General features: G+C 49.5%; 1 protein-coding gene across 3 annotated transcripts in view; it reads left to right on the forward strand.

Annotated features, from left to right (window-relative positions):
- The first annotated feature begins 1080 nt into the window (after positions 1-1080).
- BSN (bassoon presynaptic cytomatrix protein) overlaps positions 1081-19635 on the forward strand; it is a 95367-nt gene continuing 76812 nt past the window's right edge. For all 3 annotated transcript variants that reach the window (XR_006816474.1, XR_006816475.1, XM_045991472.1), the window contains exon 1: positions 1081-1371. Coding sequence is in view for 1 of the 3 variants with exons in the window: in XM_045991472.1 (XP_045847428.1) it covers positions 1130-1371 (242 nt within the window). In the remaining 2 variants the exon portion in view is untranslated. The remainder of the gene's footprint in view (positions 1372-19635) is intronic.

Genomic DNA, 19635 nt, shown 5'->3' on the forward strand with positions numbered 1-19635 from the left:
TAGAATATAGTCTGTTATCTTCTAGGAAATATTTGCCCTCAGGAAAGCACAGGTTTGTACAAGAAGTCATGAGGCAGAGCATCCTGAGTAGTGTGCAAACACTGAAGTCTGTAAAGGTGAGCTAACAGAAAAGTAATTTGGTGAGCTCTCAGGTTAATGCAGAGGCAGCCTGCAGCCTCTCATCTAGACAGTCTCAGCTCACAGCTCAGGAGTCTGAGTCTCAGGGAGTCTCAGGGAGTCACAGCTCAGGGCTCTGAGAAATATCAACTCCTCTTTCCCATCCTCAAGGTCACTGTCTCAGGGCCTACAGAGGCAGCCTTCCATCTGGCTTTAGGCCAGCCCTGACACACCCTCCACCTTTCCCAGACACACTTCCTGAGACTCCTGTCCCGTGGGACCAGGCCCTCAGCTTGAATCCCAGATGGTTCCAATGGCCATCTGGATAAACTCTCCACTCCCCAGCTGGCCTTCGAGACCCTCACAAACTGGCCCCATCACCGAGAATCCTCTGTCTGTGGCCCTCTATGACCTTGCACCTTTGAAGAGCCTCGTTCACTTGCTTTTCCAACTCCTAAATATTCTTTGAGGCCACCCTGGTGGCCCCTCTCTGAGGCCTGTCCCCACGAAACCTGCTGGCTGGGGCACCGAGGTTTCCCCAACGACAAGCCCTACTCCGAAGTTTCCCGGGACAGGAAGCGCCACTGACATCAGGGCAGGACAGGGCGCGACCCCCCAGGGTCCTTTGTTGTGGCCGGCACCCCCCCCCCCAATCCTTGTTCAGTGGGACGCTACCGCCAACTCTCACTAGACTCCAGGTAGCACAAGCTAGCGGCGTCGTCCTCGAAGGGCGCATGCGTCGGCGCCGGCGGCTGTTTCCCAGCGACCCCGCCACTGGCTTGTGGACACGGGTCTTCACTGTCTGGCTGAATCGCGCGCGCGCGCCGGGGAGGGGGGGGGGGGCGTGTGCAGGGAAGGCGCGCGCGAGTCGCGCATGCGCATGCGCAGCGGCAAGCGGCGGCGCGAGCCGAGCTGGGAGATGGCGGCGGCGGCGGCGCCGAGCTTGTGAGCAGCAGCCCGGGAGCCGCCGGCCCGGGGCCAGCACGACCCCGACCCCGCCCGCCCGCCAGCCATGGGCAACGAGGCCAGCCTGGAGGGCGGCTCTGGCGACGGGCTACTGCCGCCCGGAGGCGCCGGCCCTGGCCCGGGCCCCGGCGCAGGGAAGCCGCCTTCAGCACCTGCCGGCGGCGGACAGCTCCCCGCCGTAGGCGCGGCGAGGGCTACAGCGGGACCACCCGGCCCAGGTTCCGGCCCCGGCCCAGGCCCCGGCCCCGGCCCCGGCTCGGGCCCTGGCCCTGGTCCCGGTCCCGGCAGGTAAGCGCGCGTCGCGGCACCTGGGGTGGGGGGTGGGGTGCTGCAGCCTGAGGCCGGGGCCCGCGACCCCGCGACGTAGTCTGGACAGCGAGGTCAGACGTCCGGCCACACTTTGAACCGGGCCCGACTGGCGGGAGCCGGGTGGTCTCCGAGCGGCCCTCTTTCAACTCACCCTGCCTTGGTAAGGCAGGATGGTGAGTGAGAGGCAGGGTCAGTCAGGGCCTGCAGACCGTGACTCCGTCACGAACCCCAAATTTGCTAAACCCCCAGCGCTGGGCTCAGGAGGGGCTTATGTAACCTCAGCCTAGTCCCTCCGCACTGGGGAGCAGTGGGATGGAAAACGTCCTCCCGGTCTGCTGGTGTGTCTGCATGTGTCCATTGTGTTGGGCCAAGGAAAGAGCACAATGGGAGTGGCTGTCAGGGAAGATAAGTGTCACTGCGAGGAGCAGAGCGATATGGAAATAGTTGAACCATGAACTTGGTCATGCGCTTTCCTCAGGCATTTAGGGACTATAATCATCTTTGGAGAAAGGGAAAATGCCACTGAGCACCAAAAAGTACTTATTTAGGCTCAAAATATGAACAGGGTCATGTGCTTTCATCAAGGTTTAGTGAAAAACTCCGGGATGAGGCCAAATGCTATTGAAGCATCTATCACAAGATATGTTCCCGTTGCCTAATGATTTAAATTACCACCTCAAACCAGGGAAAAACTGAAACCCACATAGGATGCTCTTAACAGAACATACCTGATCAAATACTGTGAAACCAGCTTGCTTAAAATGTATGCCAACTGAGGTCCGACAAAAACACTGAAGTGATTGTGAATGCAGTGGGAGGAAATGCCAATATATGATAGATTAGTAGACTGAAAACTCAGGAAAGCTACCAAGAGACAACAGGATAAAATGGAAGGCATTATCTTTACACTAAATGGGCCTAGGGAGTAGCAAAACCCCAGGCGGGGAGGTTGGGGGAGGGGGCACTTCTGGCTCCATGTGAGTCTGCTGATCATGTTGCCTTAGCTCTTGTGTGTTCCCACACAGAAATTGTGCGGGAGCATGATTTTTTATTCTTCAGCTGTCCAACTGTGCCTCTCATGTGTTTATTTTCTCAGAAGTCATTTCTTAGACAAGTAACAGTAATCAAAGGCTCTTAATAGCCTGAAACCGGACGCAGACAGGCCAGCCTGTGAGCACCCCCTCGAAAGGGAGACTCTGCCCATTTTACATTAGCTATTACAATAATGCAGTTGGTTAGCATACAGTTCTTAGCACTGCAAATACTGTCCATTTTGCTGCGTGTTGAGCTGCTGTTTGAGTTTTAGCTTGAGGGAGCCTCACCCAGGCTTTAGAGCGTTCTCTCCAAAGGAAAGCGTCTACAGCTTCATGGAAAAACACCCTGTTATTGGTAGTTCTCTATATGGGGAATTTGACATTTATCTTCTGGTAACCAAACAGGCTGCTCTGCTTATAGTTTATCTGATGTAACAGAGCCCAGCATATGAAAATCTGGAAAGATTTGGGCAGCTCAGAGGGGCAAGAAGGAGACCGGTGTCTACTACTTATATTCCTTTGCAGGGTTTCATTTCTCCCCCATCTATGCATTCTGTCACAGGGCAGACCCATGAACTACTGTGGGTTGAGGAGCCATGGGGTTCCTGTTGGAGTTAGTAGTCCCATAAGTTGCTCCTTGCTGTGAGCAAGGCTCACCCATGGGCCGGTGGTACTAAGGTCCTGTGGCTGTCAAGCTCAGGACTAGGGGGCCCTCAGGAGATGGGATTTGCTGCTTCAGTTGATATTCAGCTTGAGAGTCCCTCACAGGAGCAGCACCTCCATGGTGTATCTCTCCTTCAGCATTAGAATGGCTTCTGCTTCTCACCAGAGCATCTCAGGTACCTGATGCCAAGTTAAGCATGTTCTGCTCAGAGAGGCTGCTGAACAGATTGGCCCATTGATGGAGAAAAAGCCCCATGGCATGTGCTTCTGGGCATTCGGGAAAGAGCAGCGGTGTAGTTTCAAACAGGCTTGCGAGCTTGGAGGCAGTTGGAAGCCTCATTGGGGTAGGTGGAGGGTCAGGTAAGGGTGAGATCATTTTACTAACCCCAGAGGGGAGTGGAACAGAGGTTCTGGGGGAGTCGATTCCTGGCTCTTTCCTGTTGCCATCTTACCCCTTGGTACCACAGAATTTGTCTTTTCATCCTCATATGAGCTCACTTGGTTCTGTGAAGGGGCAGCTCCTCCATGTATGACTGAAGAGCCTGACTTGAATCCCAGAAGCAGCGGCACCACCACACCCATGGTGCTGCCTCTTACCCCGTTTGGATGATATGGCACTTAGGGCATCGGAGAGTCCCTCAAGGCAAGGCTCTCTGCTTCTGGTCTCAGGGTAGTACATACTATTCTATAAATTGTGCCTTTCTCAAGAAGTGCCATATCAGAGATGGCTGTACGCCCTGGTGTGGGCTGCATGTTCCTAGAGGAGAGGGGGCCTTTCATTCATTCATTCACACATTCACTTATTTTTATGCCTGATGTACAGTGAAGTGTTCAAGTTGATGGGATTTAACCTATATACATACCCATGACACATCACCAGCTCAAGACGACACTTTATCAGTAGCCCAGAAAGCACCTTTAAAAAAAATTGCACAAGGAAGCCACATAAACCAGTGACAACCTGTCTAATCTAGACCAGCCCTGTGGACTTGGCAGGTTCTGACATTTGCAAATTGGTCTTCAGTCAATTAGCCAAGGTGTTTTGACCAGTATCAAGAGCAAGCACCGTGCTGGGCTCTGTGGAGGGTCTGGAGGGGTGGACAGTACTCCCTTATCCTCTGGTACCTCATAGTCTGCTTGGTGAGACAGCCCTCAAAGAGCCAAATCATGGAATTTGGCTGGGCAGCTCTGTGTCTGAGCAGCTCAGACTGAGACGTGCCAGCTAGACAGTGCTTATGGAATGGTTGTCAAGTGAGAAGAGTGGAGAGGCAGAGCCAGGGTTCCAAAGGAGAAACACAAGGCATGCTGGAAAAATGGTAGGGATATAAGAGGTGGAGAGGGAGAAATAGCATGAGGAATGTGGTCTACATAGGCAAGGGCAGCAAGCAGAGAATGGGGCCAAGTGCAGGCCAAGAGGAGAGCTGGGGCAGACCAGGGGAGGTGCCTTTTCCTCATGACCCATCAGAATCCCTGATCACCTCGAGGTTGCCTCTCACTCGCTTCCAGCTCGTCTGCCATGGAGACATCTTTAGCCAATGGCAGCGGGCACACACAGCCTGGTGATGTGCTGGAAGGTGGGTTGAGGCTGCTCAGCAAGTTACCGTCTGAGTTCCTTTCTCAAAATGGGTTTATCTTAATTCTATCCCAATAAGAAAACAAAACTAAAAATAAATGGATTTGGGGCATCTGGGTGGCTCAGTCTTTAAGTGGTCTGCCTTCTGCTCAGGTCATAATCTCAGGGTCCTGTGATGGAGCCCCACATTGGGCTCCCTGCTCAGTGGGAGGCCTGATTCTCCTTCTCCCACTGCCCCTGCTCGTGTTCTCTCTCTCTCTCTCTCTCTCATTCTGTCAAATAAATAAATTTTAAAAATAATAAATGGGTTTGGCAGGTGTAGTATATCTGGTTTGGAATTAGCCAGACTTGTTATACTGTATCAGCTAACAGTTAGGCTCTAGAAAAATCTGGGCCTCGTGTGTAAGGATGAAATGAAAGGATATAATTGGCAGGTTTAGAAATAATGGCATTTTATCATTCAGAGATCCTGTTGGGCGTCAGGAGCTGGATTCTCATGGAGGGCGTGACGCAGGGATTGTACTAAAGTGACCTAACATCTGAATGGTGCTGATGTCAAAATTTCACCCAAAGGGGCAGCCATTTCTCATCTTTTGCCGGGGAGAAAGGGGCAGCTTTGAAAATAGAGCTTTCCCCAGCATCGGTAAGATAAATTGCTGCTAATCAAAAAAAAAAAAAAAAGTTATGATGATGGTGGGGAAGAAAGTTCTCATTCTCCTTCTCCTCTTCCTTCTCCTTCTTTTTAAAAAACTTTTTATTATGAAAAATTTCATATCTATATAGAATTTGAAAGAATAAGCCATTGAAGTCCCATGTTCCCATTGCCCAGGCAGTTATCACCAACTCATTGCTGAACAAGTTTGTCTGTCTGCCTTGCCTGCCCTCTCCCATGGAGGCCACTTGCAGACATCCCCATATTTCATCATCCATATTTCAGTGTGCATTTCTAAGGCATAAGGACTTTGTATGAACATTACCACAGCAACACGATCACACCCAAACAGGTTAACAAATCCTTCTTCTTCTTTTTTTTAATTTTAATTTTTAAAAAAGTAATCTCTATGCCCAACGTGGGGCTTGAACTCCAAACCCTAAGACCAAAAGTTGCATGCTCTGCTGGCCAAGCAGGTAGACATCCTGATAACAATCCCTTCTTCATTTCAGCAAATATGAGCCAGGGTTCAGGTTTTCTGTTTATCTTATGAATTTATTTTTACAGTCGATTTGTTTGAATTGTGATCTAAACAGGGCCCACACATTGCATTTGTTGGGTTTACTTCTTGAGTTTCTTTAAATCTCTAGGTTCCATCCCCTTTTTTTCCACCTTGCAATATATGATTGGAGGACTGTGTCATTTGTCCTGTGTTTCTCACATTCTGGATTATGCTGTTTGTGTCTCTGTGGTGTCATGTAAGATGTTGCTCTCTCCTTTATTTTTCCTTTAAGCTGGAACTTGTGTCTAGAAGCCATTCAGATTCTAATTTCGTTCTTTTGGTCAAGAAATTCTAGGTTTTGGGGCGCCCTGGCGGCTCAGTGGGTTAAAGCCTCTGCCTTTGGCTCGGGTCATGGTCTCAGGGTCCTGGGATCGAGCCCCGCATCGGGCTCCCTGCTCAACGGGGAGCCTGCTTCCCCCTCCCCCTCTGCCTACTTGTGATCTCTCTGTCTCTCTCAAATAAATAAAAAACCTTAAAAAAATTCTAGCATTTTAAAAGAGTTTCTCAAGGGCTTTGGCCATGAAGGGGCTAGGAATTCACTAAAAGTAAAGCCAGACTTTGGACTAGTTTGGAAGCCAAATAATGATGCAGTGGGACACTTCTATTCTTTTTTTCTAAGGTTCTTCCTCCGAGTAGGTTTGGTTCTGGGTTTAAGAGGACAAAGCTTTCAGAGACCTTGGGTCATGCCTTTTCACCCAGCTTTGGGAAACCCTCCCTGTTTATGTGAGTAGAAGGTGCTAGGAGATAGGTTTTGGGCTTCAGTAAATCCACTCTCTCCTCAGAGGTCTTGCCCTTTCTTTGTGTTAGTGATAAAAGTGGGGAGAGACAGACCCTGTGGGCTCCTTGAGGGGAAATCTGTTCCTGGAGATTGTGGCCCGTGGGCGAGAGTTGGGATTGACTGGGGAGGTAGGTTGGCAAAGCCGTCACAACAGTTCTAGCCACTTTCACCGGATGTCCACTTCACTGTGGACATTCTGCTCAGTATTTTTACGCATACTTGTTCCTCTCTCCCCCTGTCGGGCCAGGCTACTCTTGCGGGCCCCATCTGCCTGGGTCTTCCTCATCCTTCCTACCTAGGGACTCATTGTTTACAATGGTGACAAGGTGGCTGAGACATGCCTGCCTATAGCAAGGGCCAAGTGTTGCTTTAGGACTTGAGGCCCTTCTGATGAGCTGGGACTTGGTAGACAATCTAGCCACACAGGGTCTCCTTCCTGGGCCTCTCAGTTGGTGCCAGGGCCATGTCCTGCTGGCATTGGTGCTGCATTGGTAAGACTCACTCAAACTCCTTTCCTGCCTCGAGGGTCCCCTCCTTCTCCATTCCCCAGCATGGTGGTGGAAGCTAGTCATAGCCGGGGAGTGAGTTGGGACCATGGCCTCTGGACCTGGGGCAGGGGAGATGGAATTCTGTTATCCCAGTCCCTGCGGTTCCTCCCTGCAGATGGGGCTCTGGTGGGTGTCTTTTGCCCCCTGACATTCCCGCAGCTCACATCTCTTATACATTAGGTTCCGGTCAGCTGTGCCTGTGGGATGGAACCGGAAAGCGTGCTCCCTGACTCATCTGTGCTGTACCTTCAGTCCCAGGCTGGTCACAGCACTGCTCTGATCTCTCCATCTGTTCTTTGCTCTTATGGGTATCTAGGCTTCTTAAGAGAGCCTTGTTCTAGAAGAGACCACTTACATGGTACACCCACTTCTTTCTTAATTTTTTTTAAGATTAAAAAAATATTTTTATTTATTTGACAGAGAGAGACAGTGAGAGGAGGAACACAAGCAGGGGGAGTGGAAGTGGGAGAAGCAGGCCTCCCCCGCAGAGCAGGGAGCCCATTGTGGGGCTCAAGCCCAAGACCCTGGGACCATGACCTGAGCTGAAGGCAAATACCTAATGACTGAGCCACCCAGGTGCCCCACCCCCACTTCTTTCTAACAAGATGTCACATGGAGGTATATTGGGAGCCTCTAAGGAACTCTAGCTCACCCTGGGATAAATCCAGAACCTTCTGGGTTGGCCTGGCTGCCGCTGAACTGGGTGGGGTTGCTATTAGGGCCCAAGATGAAGATTTTCCCTGAGCGGAAGTAAAAGTGTTAGCTTCTGGGACTTGGCCCCAACCACTGAGGAGATCAAAAGGCCTTAACAGCAGCTCATGGAAGGGTCATCCAGTCTGGGACTGCCCCAGACCCAGAGTTGCTCTCTAGTACCATTGCCTTGGGGAGAGAGTTGTCCCTTCCCAGGATGCTCGAAGAATCAGTAAGGCATTTGGGAGCTTTGGAGGAAAAGGGGGTAAGGAAATTTCCTGAGAGTCACATCTATATATTCCATGTATTGTGGATGCAGGTAGATTATAAGGGTCGCTTGCCCTTTTTGTATACAGGAGTGGTTGTAAGGGATTTTTACAATTAAGCTCTACTTAGCAATAGAAGGATTTTATTTATTTATTTATTTAAGATTTTTTTTTAAATTTGACAGAGAAAGGTACAGTGAGAGAGGGAACACAAGCTAGGGGAGTGGGAGAGGGAGAAGCAGGCCTCCCACCTAGTAGGGAGCCTGGTGTGGAGCTCAATCCCAGGATCCTGGGATTATGACTGGAGCCGAAGGCAGGCGCTTAATGACTGAGCCACCCAGGTGCCCCACAATAGGAGGATTTTATTTTATTTTTTTAAAGATTTTATTTATTTATTTTACAGAGAGAGAGAGATCACAATTAGGCAGAGAGGCAGGCAAAGAGAGGGGGGAAGCAGGTTTCCTGCTGAGCAGAGAGCCCGATGTGGGGCTCGATCCCAGGACCCTGAGATCATGACCTAAGCGGAAGGCAGAGGCTTAACCCACTGAGCCACCCAGGCACCCCCAATAGGAGGATTTTAAAGTGAAATTTTATCCATGCATTCAGGAAACCCTCTGCTGAACACCTACTAGATGCCTATCCCTGGGCGAGATAAAAGGAGCAAAGGAAGAAGCACGAAACGGGCTGTGCCCTCAAGGAGCTCCCAGTCTGGTAGGAGTGGAAGAGACACTTGTTTAAGATTTTTACCCTCAACTTCCCTGAAAGGAGAGTTTGCTCCTGCTTTTTCTTTTTCTGCTTTTTTCCCCCGGAGTTAAGATAAGTGAGAGCATGATTAAAAGGGGTTGTCTTATTTCATACTCTGAGATAGTAGAATATATATTTGTATGGTGTTTTGCAGCTTACAAAACACATTCACAACATTAACTTATTCTGTTAGGAACTCCAAAGGCCTAATATGAGAGATTTAGAAGAACAGCCAGCTAGCTGACTTTAGCAAACCGAAATGCCATACACTGAGCACAGCTGGAGAACCGCGTCACTTCCTTGCCTCCTGCTCCGAGAAGATGGAAAATTTAGCACTAGGATGGGGAGGGCTTTGAGGACGAGAAAAGGATCAGGAAGTAGGACATCTGAGCAGAGGACAGCATAGGGTGGGGTGGGGAATGAAGAGTACTGGAAGCCTCCCGGGTGGGGGTCAGAAACTCAGGTTTAATCAACCCTGACATTGCCCCAAGCTGGTTGTATGTGTAGTAGGTCCTCACTGCTTTCCATCTATAAAAGGACAGTTTTAACTAAGATGGTCTCCCAGGTCCCCTCCATCTCTGACAGTTTTTTTTTGGTTAGATGAGTAAGAAGGAAGGGTGATGCTTTCCGCTATTCCTCGGCCCCTACTGAGGAGAGAAAATAGATATGTCATGAAGACTTTAGGTTCATTAGAAGAGCTTTAAATGAAGAGGACTGCTCTTCCTCCAAGCCCCAGAGGTCTTTCAGAGTGGATAAGATGACCTCACGATCAAGCCCAGAACCGGAAGAGGGACTGGCTGGCCCCTTGCCTCTCAGTTGCTCCCAGCAAGGCGGGGGCTCTTGAAAAGCTGCTGGCGTCCTTCTACCTAGTTGGCTGGCCAGCCGGCCGGGCTCCTACTTGTGCCTGCGGAGCCTGTCTCGGGCTCCCTCTTTGCAGCTGGACATGGTCACTTATCTACCGAGCGTTGTTACACCTGCAACATGCTCAGGCCCCTGCTCTGCCTCCTCCTGGTGGGTGCTTGTGCAGAGTCCTTCACTTGTAGTGAGGAGATGGATGTGGGGCTCTCTGCAGTTTCTTCTGCAGCTTGTGGGCACTAAGGGCTCGGGACAGGTCACCAATGTCAGGGTCTGGCCTGTGAGGCCTCTTCCTTCAGGAGCATGGTTTAGCTTCAGTGGGTGATCTGTTTGCTCTGTGCTCCTTTTATTTTGAGAATCTCAGCCAACTCCTAACAGATGCCAAAACATCTGCTTCTGTATTGTCTGAAGGAGGAGCTCTGCCTTGGGGTGAATACCCAGTGGTCCGTGGCCTTTGGTCCCTCCCCAGCAGATGACTCCACCATTGGAAAGCTCTTTCTTTCTGTTTGTCTGAAATTGGCTTCCTTGCACCTCCTCTCTTGGCCTGGCTCTGCCCTCTGGCTCACAGGCTTAGTAGGAGCTCACGATGCTCTTACCTCCTCAACCACGGGGTTCTTCCCTAGACTTGACTTCTCCACGTCCTGTGGCTGGGATGTGACTCGGGGCCCTTGGCAACCTCAGCTGTTTGGCCCAAGGCTCTCAATATCCTGAGGACAGGGAGGTTCAGAGAACAGGATCCAGGGCTCAGTATGTCACATGGACTATGAGTGACATGATCTGGAGGATGAATGGCCTTCACTCATCAGCCTGAGAAGCCCATCTTACACCTCCCTCTGGCCCTGCACCCCACACTTGTCCAGCCTCGGCTGAGCATCTTAGCACGAAGGCTGGATTCCCTCCATCCTGGGCTTGTGTGATCCGAGTGTGAATGTGAGGCCCTGCACGGGTCCCCGCCATGTCTTCTTTCATTGTACCTGGAGATCCCTTCCAACCTACTGAGACCCTTTGGATCCTGACTCTGTCTCCTGACATAGGGATAATACCTAAGATAGTGTACTTGTTTCCAAAATCACGCTGGGAGAACTTCTCCCCTTCTTTATGGCTCTGGGAGCCCACTTCCCAGACCCTTGTATCTCACTTTGATGGTCCGTGTTGAGCCCTCGAGACCAAAGCCTTGCCAGCTCTGGGCAGAGGGGGTTTCCGCTGAAGAGGGAGGTAGAGCCAGCTGGCATTGGAGAGGCAATCAGCCCTCGCACCTGTGGGAGCCTTTGTGCACTGCAGAGGACACTCCTTCGCAGGCCAGTTCTTCCCTGGTCGGCCAGGGCGTTCTGGCCTGTTTTTGGGATACACTGACCTTAGACTCCGTAGGGAGGATGTCCTCAGGAGCAGTGAACACTCTGCAGATGAAAATCTGAAACACATATAAAAGGAGAAAAGATGGCATGAGGAACCCCCTCCTGGGGACCCATCACCCAGCTTCAATAATGATCAGTGTTCTGCCATCTTGTTTCATCTATATTCCTTCAACATTCTTTTTTTTTTTTTGCCCGGAGTATTTTCAGTCAAAATCCAAATGTATCATTTCGCCCATAGTTTAGGATGTAACTCTAGTAGTTAAAAGTTGTTTTAATTTTAATCCAATGACATTATCACAACTAACAAAAGTTAACTATAATTTTTTAATGTGACTTAATACCCAGCCCATGTTCAGTTTGACTTGATTATCTCAAAAATGATTTTTTAAGGTTGTTTTGTTCAAATCAGGATCCAAACAAACATTGCATACATGTAGAATTTTATATGTGTGTGTGTGTGTATATATATGTGTATATATTATTTCAAAATAATAATGTAGATATTTTTACTAACAATAGTACTAATGAATGTAATTTAAGATCTTGTGGTTTCTTTTGTCCTTAGTTTATCTCTTTCCAGGATGTCTGGTTCAAGTTCTATGTTTTATTATTTTTTCTTTTTTTAATTTAAATTCAATTAATTAACATATAATATATTATTAGTTTTGGAGGTAGAGGTCAGTGATTCATCAGTCTTATATAATACCCAGTGCTCACTCCATCACATGCCCTCCCTTAATGTCCATCACCCAGTTACCCCATCTCCCCACCCCCCTCCCCTCCAGCAATACTCAGTTTGTTTCCTGTGATTAAGGGTCTCTTATGCTTTGTCTTCCTCTCCGATTTCATCTTGGTTTTTTTTTTCTCTCTTCCCCTATGATTCTCTGTTTTGTTTCTTAAATTCCGCATATGAGTGAAATCATATGATAATTGTCTTTCTCTGACTGACTTATTTCGCTTAGGATAATACTCTCTAGATCCATCCATGTTGTTGCAAATGGCAAGATTTCATTCTTTTTGATGGCTGAGTAGTGTTCCACTGAAGATACACATATAAATATATAAACATATGTGTATAATATGTATCTCATGTATATATATGTATATAGCTAATTTTCTTTATCCATTCATCTGTTGGGGGGCACATGTTCTGTGTTTTAAAGTTATTAGTAATGATTCTTCTCAGGGTGCATGGGTGGCTCTGTTGGTTAGCATCTGCCTTCAGCTCAGGTCATGATCTCAGGGCTCTGGGATTGAGCCCTGCATCAGGCTCAGCGGAGAGTCTGCTTCTCCATCTCCCTCTGCCCCTCCCCTTGCTCGTGCTCTTGCTCTCTCTCTCTCTCAAAAAAATAATAAAATCTTTAAATAATGTTTAAAAAAAAAAAGAAATGATTCTTCTCAGTGAGGTTCTGCCATGAAGAAGATATACAATCAAACTCTTTCTTTCCAGTTCGTGTTGTTCGTAAGGATTGCTTCCTGATCACTTTCTCTATTGGGAGAATCTGCTGCAGAGTAAATCAGCCCAGACTCAGTGGCTTCAAATAGCAATTTTTTATTCTCACTCACACATCGGCATACTGGCTGGAATTCTCCGATCTGGCCCGGGCTCCTGGCTCCAGGCTCCAGTTGAGTCCAGGTCTGTTCTCCACGTCTCTCATCCTCCTCGGACAGCAGGGTAGCCAGGACATGTTCTTCTGGTGGTGACAGCAGACTCACAGGGAGCATGCCTAACCATGCATACGCCACACACGTACGCACGCACACACGCACACACACACTTCATCCACATCTCCTAACATGACTTCAGTCAAAGGGATTCGTATATAAGCCCAAGGTTCAGAGAAGGTGCAGCAGTTACTCTGACTGTATAAGAAATTACCCTAAAACTTAGTGACATCAAGCAACCACCCTTTGGTTCACAGATTCTGTAGGTCAGGAATTCAAGCCAGGCATGTGGGATGGCTTACTTCTGCTCTCCGGTGTCTGGAGCTTCAGCTGGAAGACTCGAAGGCTGGGGACGGCAATCCTCTGGCGGGTCTTCTTCACTCGCCTGTCTTACAGTTGATTCATGCTAAGAGCTGGGAGCCTCAGTGCTTCTCCACATGGGCTAGCTTGAGCTTCCTCTCAACATGGTTTCTGGGTTTCAAGGGTATCCTCAGAGAAAGAGACAGAGAAAGCCAGCTGGAGGCCATACTGCCTTTTATGACCGCTGTTATTTTTGCCACGTTTCTATTCAGTGAAGTAGCTCTAAAGCCCTCCCCACTTTTGAGTGGAGGAGACAAGGACTCCACCTCTTGGTTGGGAATGTCCAGATTCTATAAGAGCTTGTGGAAATCTTGTTGAGGCCATTTTTAGAAAATAAAAAATAGGCACATCTGGAAAAATAGACTCCAACCTCTGTGGGAGGAACTGCAAGGTCATGTGGCAGAGGGCAGAAATCCATTGTGCACAACAATGCCATCTACCGTACTTCTATCTTTTTAATTTAATTTTCTTAAAATTATGTAAAATTTTCGTGTGATTCCAAATAAGATGAATTGAGAGAAGTCTCGTTCTATTTTGTTCCTTCACCTTGTTTTCTTCCTTCCCTGATAAGAATTCACCTCTATCAGGCTTTTTCCCCATTGTTTCTTCTTGAAAATATAAAGACAATATATATTTATTTACCTCTCTCTTTTTCATATATACATATATATATAAAGTAGCAAATTCTGAACCCTGTGCTGAAATTTGCTTTTTTTCACATAACATATCCTGAAGATCACCCTGTAGGGGGGTGGAGAAATCCTCCTGATTCTTTTTTTGCATCTGTACAGCGCTCTGTCATGTGGGCTGACCGTAGTTTATTATTACAAATCACCCCACATTGAGGAACCTGGTATATATGTCATTTTGTATTGTATCTGTGGGCTAGTGTATCTATTGGATGGTTTCCCAGTGTATCTATGGAGTATTTTGTATTTTTACCAGGGTAGCTCTGGGTTAGTTTCCTATGGGATGCACATTGTGCTGTGTTTTGCCAAGCTGGAGGGGCAAGGGCAGAGGCGGGGTACTGGTGAAGGGTTTGGACCGTGTTCAGGAGCGAGATGTTGGTCACTGGACCAGGAAGAGCAAGTGGCAGGGAGTAGGGAGAGGGGGAAAGTGCTAAAAAGTGCTCACCTTCTGAATATATGCTGAATGTAGAGCCAGAGGAGGGCTCAATGGCTGCCTTTGAAGAGTTAGAGGAAGAGAGGAGTCAGGAGGACCCCCGAGTTCCGGCCTGAGCGTGTGGTGCTTGCTGGGGGCCACCGGCATGGGGCCTAAGACGAGTAGCTTGTTCCTGGCCCAGTTGTTATTTTAGAGACACCCAAGTGAAACATTAGGTAGGCAGCTAGGCATTCAAGTCTGGGCTAGAAAAAGTAAAGTCGCACCTCACCTGCACGTGCATTAATATTAATGCCACCTGCTTCCTACAAGTACCCTGAGAAGGAGATAAGGCAGAGGAGGAAATTAAGGCAATACGGGGGTTCCAAGAGGGCGGGTCAAGTACAGCGAATCCGACAACCCTTGATCGAATGAAAGCATTCAGCCTGAGGCCTGGAGTTAAATAGCAGCCGGTGGCCTGGTTCCCACCCAGGGCTGAGGATCTGAAGGTGAGAGGGGAGATAATCGCCCTATTTCCTACTACAGAGCTATTTGAATTAGACTTGATTAGGGGTTTGGTTCCTGTCCTCTGGGAGCTCTGATGTAATGGGGGGATGCCTGGAGGGGGTGCTCTGAGGACCCACTGTGGTCCTTCTTACTCGTCTTCACATACAGCTGCTGAAACAGATACAGAATTTGGGCCTCAAGCTGGAGAGTTCCCTTGAGAGGCCTGGTCCATCCCACGGGCTCTCAGAATCCACTGCAAGTCAGGGTTTCAGCCCAGGCTACCAGAGCCACAGAAAACACCTGCTTTGCCATGGGAAGAGTGCCATTTTGTCTCTTAACCATCATTGGTGTTCATGAAACTCCAGGAAGTTTGGACAGTGGGGGTTCCCTTGGTAGATTTGGGAGATTGGGAAGAGGGGAGGAGGGAGGGAGCTCCAGGTCTTTGCCTGCTGCTCTGGAGTGGTAATCTGCCGAGGGGCCCCAGGGGCAGAGACACCAGTGTGCCTCTGGGCTGTGTATTTTTCTGGGCCCAGGACCCTGGGGGCAGGCTGTGGCACGTGGAGCTGGCTCAGAAGCCAATGGGCTGGAGTAGGGCTGCCCCAGGAGCCAGGCATCTGTCCCTGCTCTCCCTGTGTACTATAAGCATTTTTTTTTTTAAAGATTTTATTTATTTATTTGACAGATAGAGATCACAAGTAGCGAGAGAGGCAGGCAGAGAGAGAGAGAGGAGGAAGCAGGCTCCCCGCCAAGCAGAGAGCCCGATGCGGGGCTCGATCCCAGGACCCCGGGATCATGACCTGAGTGAAAGGCAGAGGCTTTAACCCACTGAGCCACCCAGGTGTCCCTACTATAAGCATTTTTGCAAATGATAGTGCTTAGCACTGACGGGCCAGGGACAGAGGGGTTTCCTACTAGGAGGGTCTGGGGAGCTGTGAGATTATGAAAACAGGGCAGAATGGGAGTGGACAGGGCAGGACAGCTGGCCCTGGGAGCTCCCAACATACCAGGTCTGCCAGTAATCCTAACCCTTTCACCTAACTCCCCAGCTTTACCAGAGTCTAGTGTGGAGCCCATCCAAGGGTCCTTGCTCCCACCGTCCTCTGCCACTCCCCCCTCCCCCCCCCCCCGCCCCAGGCTACCCTAGTGTCCACCTTGGCTTGCTTGAGCTGTGAAAACACAGGCACATAGCCTCTGCTCTGTCCCCACCCAGGCACTCAGTCAGGAGTGGGGAGCCCTACAAAACCCATCTAGGACTCTGGGGACAGGCGTCACACAACCATCTTCTTTTCTAAATGGTAAAAACCTCCACACCCCTGAGTGCAGAGTGTGGAAGCAAAAAGGTCCTCCCTGTCCTCAAGGCAGAAAGCCTGGTGGGGGCTCTGGGGTGGGGGGGAGACACTGCTCCCTTTCAGTTATCAAGACCCTGGCTTACTGCCCTGGTGGGGCTGCCTGCTGGTGCTGAGAACACATTTTCAGAGGCATGGAGAAAGAAGAAACTAGAAGCTTTGCCTTTTGGGAAAGGATTTGTGTTCCCTGTACTCCCTCATGAGCGCTTATTCTGGGATGCCTGGGCCTACGAAGTGGAGGGGCAGTGACCCCAGAAGTAATCAAGGCTGAACCTCCTGGCAAGGTTTTCAGGGAACATGGGCCTCCTTCAGCCTCCTTTAGCTTCATTTTCCCTAGTCCCTAAGGGCAGCTCAGGACAAAAACAAGACGTTCAGATAAAGGCATGCATTGCTTTTGAAAAGATAATGATGATACTTAGTAGTAATTGATTTTGCTTATACAGTGAATTTTCCTCTGTGTAGCTCTGTCCAGTAGAGGGTCAGGATCACTGGTAAGGGATGGAAAGACTGAGGCCAGAGAGGTTTCTTCCAAGAACCCCATAGCAAGGCAGGGCAGGAACAGGACGAGGAGCAGGACCTTCCCAACCCTGGCCTCTGCTTGGTAGATCTCCCCTGCCACTTTGGGATGAGGAAACTCTCATGTGTTCAGTCAAAAGACTGGGCATCCGGTGTGAGGACTGGTCTGCTTGACACCCTCCCTGTCCCTGGATAGAGTGGGCTGGGTGGGGAGGGAGCAGGGGACAGTCTTAGGGTGACCTTGGTAATTAAGGCTCCAGGGCCAGAAGAGTACAGGCCCCACTGGGTGAGGTTTGGGGACAAAACCTTGGCTGCAGTGAGACTCCTTAGAACAACCCACCCTTGTAGTATGCTCACCGCCGGCCAAGCCGCAGAGGCCTCTGGGCCATAGGTCAGAGGTCTTCGTTCTTGGGAATGAAGATGGAGATGGCTCAGTCTTCCCTTCTGCAAGCTGTCATGGATGCTGGGGTACCTTCTCGAACAAGCTAACATGCTCTAGGCCATCCTGGAACGTACAGCCTTTAGGAACAAGACCCACTGCCGTGTAAGTGATTCCAGGAAAGCATGCTGAGTATTACTCATTGCCATGCCACTGGCGTGGGTTTAGACACAAAGGGGGCGAACAGCCACATCAGCACCCACCACCAACAAACTCACCTCTCCAAAGACCCTGCTTCATTCCCAGGGCAGGCTTTCCTCCAAGGCACAGACTCATTGTTTAAGAGTGTCCTTTCTTTGTCCCACCTGACTCATTGTTTAAGAGTGTCCTTTCTTTGTCCCACATTTTTGTTCACTGTTTATTTTCATTCAGTGTTTGTTCATTCAACAAGCATTTATGAGTCGGCTGGGTATCAGGGTGTGTGGACTCTGAGTTCACAGAGGAAAGGGAGTGTCAACCCAGTTGGACCCCGCAGTCTAGGGGAGCCAGAAGGGCTCAGCTAAAGCCACACACTTAAGAGAAAGGAGCACCAAAACTCGGGCAGCCCCCAGCCCTCCTGTTTTGCAGTGGGTTGGCCTGAGCCCCCCATAATAGCTGCTTGTCCACACGCACATGCACTTTCAAGACCCTGATTCCTTCTGGGACTCCAGGGACAATCTAGTGGCCCCAATCAGTGGACACATTCCTGTCTTAGCTGCCGACACAGCCTTTGGTGGGCTTCTGATCACACTGCCCTTCTGGAAGCTCCCTTCTCGGTTTCTGGAGCACCCCCTTGTTTATGTGTTGGTCTTCTCTGGGGCACCACAAGCCCCGCCTGCCTGGGGGGCCCCAGGACTCAGGACTCAGCCCTGAGCCACGTGGTTTTTCCCTCTCACGTGACAGGGGCTGCGAGCCGACAGCCCCCTGATTCCTCTATAGCTTAGATTGTCAGCCTTCAAGTGGACACCTCCACATGGTGTCCCCAGCCCCTGCCTACGCACAGTGCCACCGTCTGCCCCCTCTCATCTCCCCTTTGGCTGGAAGAGTACCCAGTGTTGGGTTCAGAGGACCTCTTTTCTCGGAAAAACTTGAGCCCATACCACAATGGAATGAATCTGACATAGAGTCTTCTTTTGAAGACAGGAATGTTGAAGGTTTTGTTTGGTGTCCATAAAAGATCTTTAAAAAGTCTTTTGTTTTGGAAGGGAGCCTCTTCCTAGACCCAGGTCTGGGGTTCCTAGGGCCATGAGGACAGTAGGTGCACCCGAGCTCGGTATGGGTGATCAGAGACCCCATTGGTCTGGCTACATTTGCCAAGGGAGGGAAATCATAGGGAGGGGGGAGATACTGGAGGTGAACTGGGGAGTGGGAGCAAGAAAACCTGCACGCTGTGGCCTCCCTCAGCTGACCATGATACCACTGATCCCAGTGCCAGCTGCATGGTCACTTAGCACAACTGGGGCATCCCAGTCTGGGTCTCATCCCAGACTGGATTGCAGAGGGGCCCTGGGCTACTGAATCCCCGGCAGGGAAGGCATAGCAGGGGCCCCATGAAGGGTGATGGACCCTTAGTCATGACTTCAGGAAGGAGTCTTGCTTGGAGGTGGCTCTCACCCCTCTTTGGATCCTGATACCTCGTGTGCTTCTCCAGGATCTTGCCTGAGCAGGGCTCTCATGCCATCCAGGCTTAGTCTTTTTGTCTTTGTTCCCATGCTCTCTTCTTGGCTTCCTTTTTTCATATTACTTGCCTGACTCTGATAGATTCAGGTACTTTTGAGTTTTAACTATATCAATGAGACTCTTCTGGATTTTTTAGCAAAGTTTTTATTTATTTAAGTCACCTCTCCACCCAACATGGGGCTCAAACTCAGGACCCCAAGATCAGAGTTGCACACTCTTCTGACTGAGCCAGCCAGGCTCTGATGGAATTTTTTTTAAATTATGCAAATAAATTGTAAGCTTATTATTCATGTGAATTTTCAAACAATCCAGTCGCTGAATGAAACTTCTATTTTTCCCTGTCTTTCCTTGCAGCATTACTTCTCTCTGCGTATTTCTAAGAGCTTTCTGCAGGCACATCTGTGGATCTATTGTGTACTCATACACACACTTTTTGTTCATAGTAGCTCAGCTGCATTTTCTGTATTAACAAACATTTAATCACCAAACAAAACTTGCAGACCCTGAATGCCCAAGGGCCATTATGGTCCAAATATTGGGTTACAATAATAAAGTAGCAACCACTCCAGAAATCAGTGCTCTGGGGGAGGGTGCATTGCTTAGAAGAGGGACACGAAGTTAGGCTTAGCCCCCTTTTCCCTGCTGACGGTTAATGAAAAATGGGGGCACAGAACTCTGTTGGGTCTTCACTACCAGAGGGAGCTGGCCAAGACAGAATGGGATGGAAACTCTTGAGTTGGCCAGGATCTTGGGCAGTCAGCAGACGTTGAACTTCCCCTTCCTCTTCCCCTGCCTCTTCTCTCCTCCCCCTTTTCTTCTTCTTCCTCTTTCTCTCCTCCTCCTCCTCTTCTTCTCCTTCTCCTTCTCCTCCTCCTCCTTCTTCTACATTGAACTCCTATTTAACTGGCCCTTGGAGTTCAGCGTTTGGGCTCA

The sequence above is a fragment of the Meles meles genome, chromosome 20, assembly GCF_922984935.1.
Source record: "Meles meles chromosome 20, mMelMel3.1 paternal haplotype, whole genome shotgun sequence".
In the NCBI taxonomy this organism is placed as follows: domain Eukaryota; kingdom Metazoa; phylum Chordata; class Mammalia; order Carnivora; family Mustelidae; genus Meles; species Meles meles.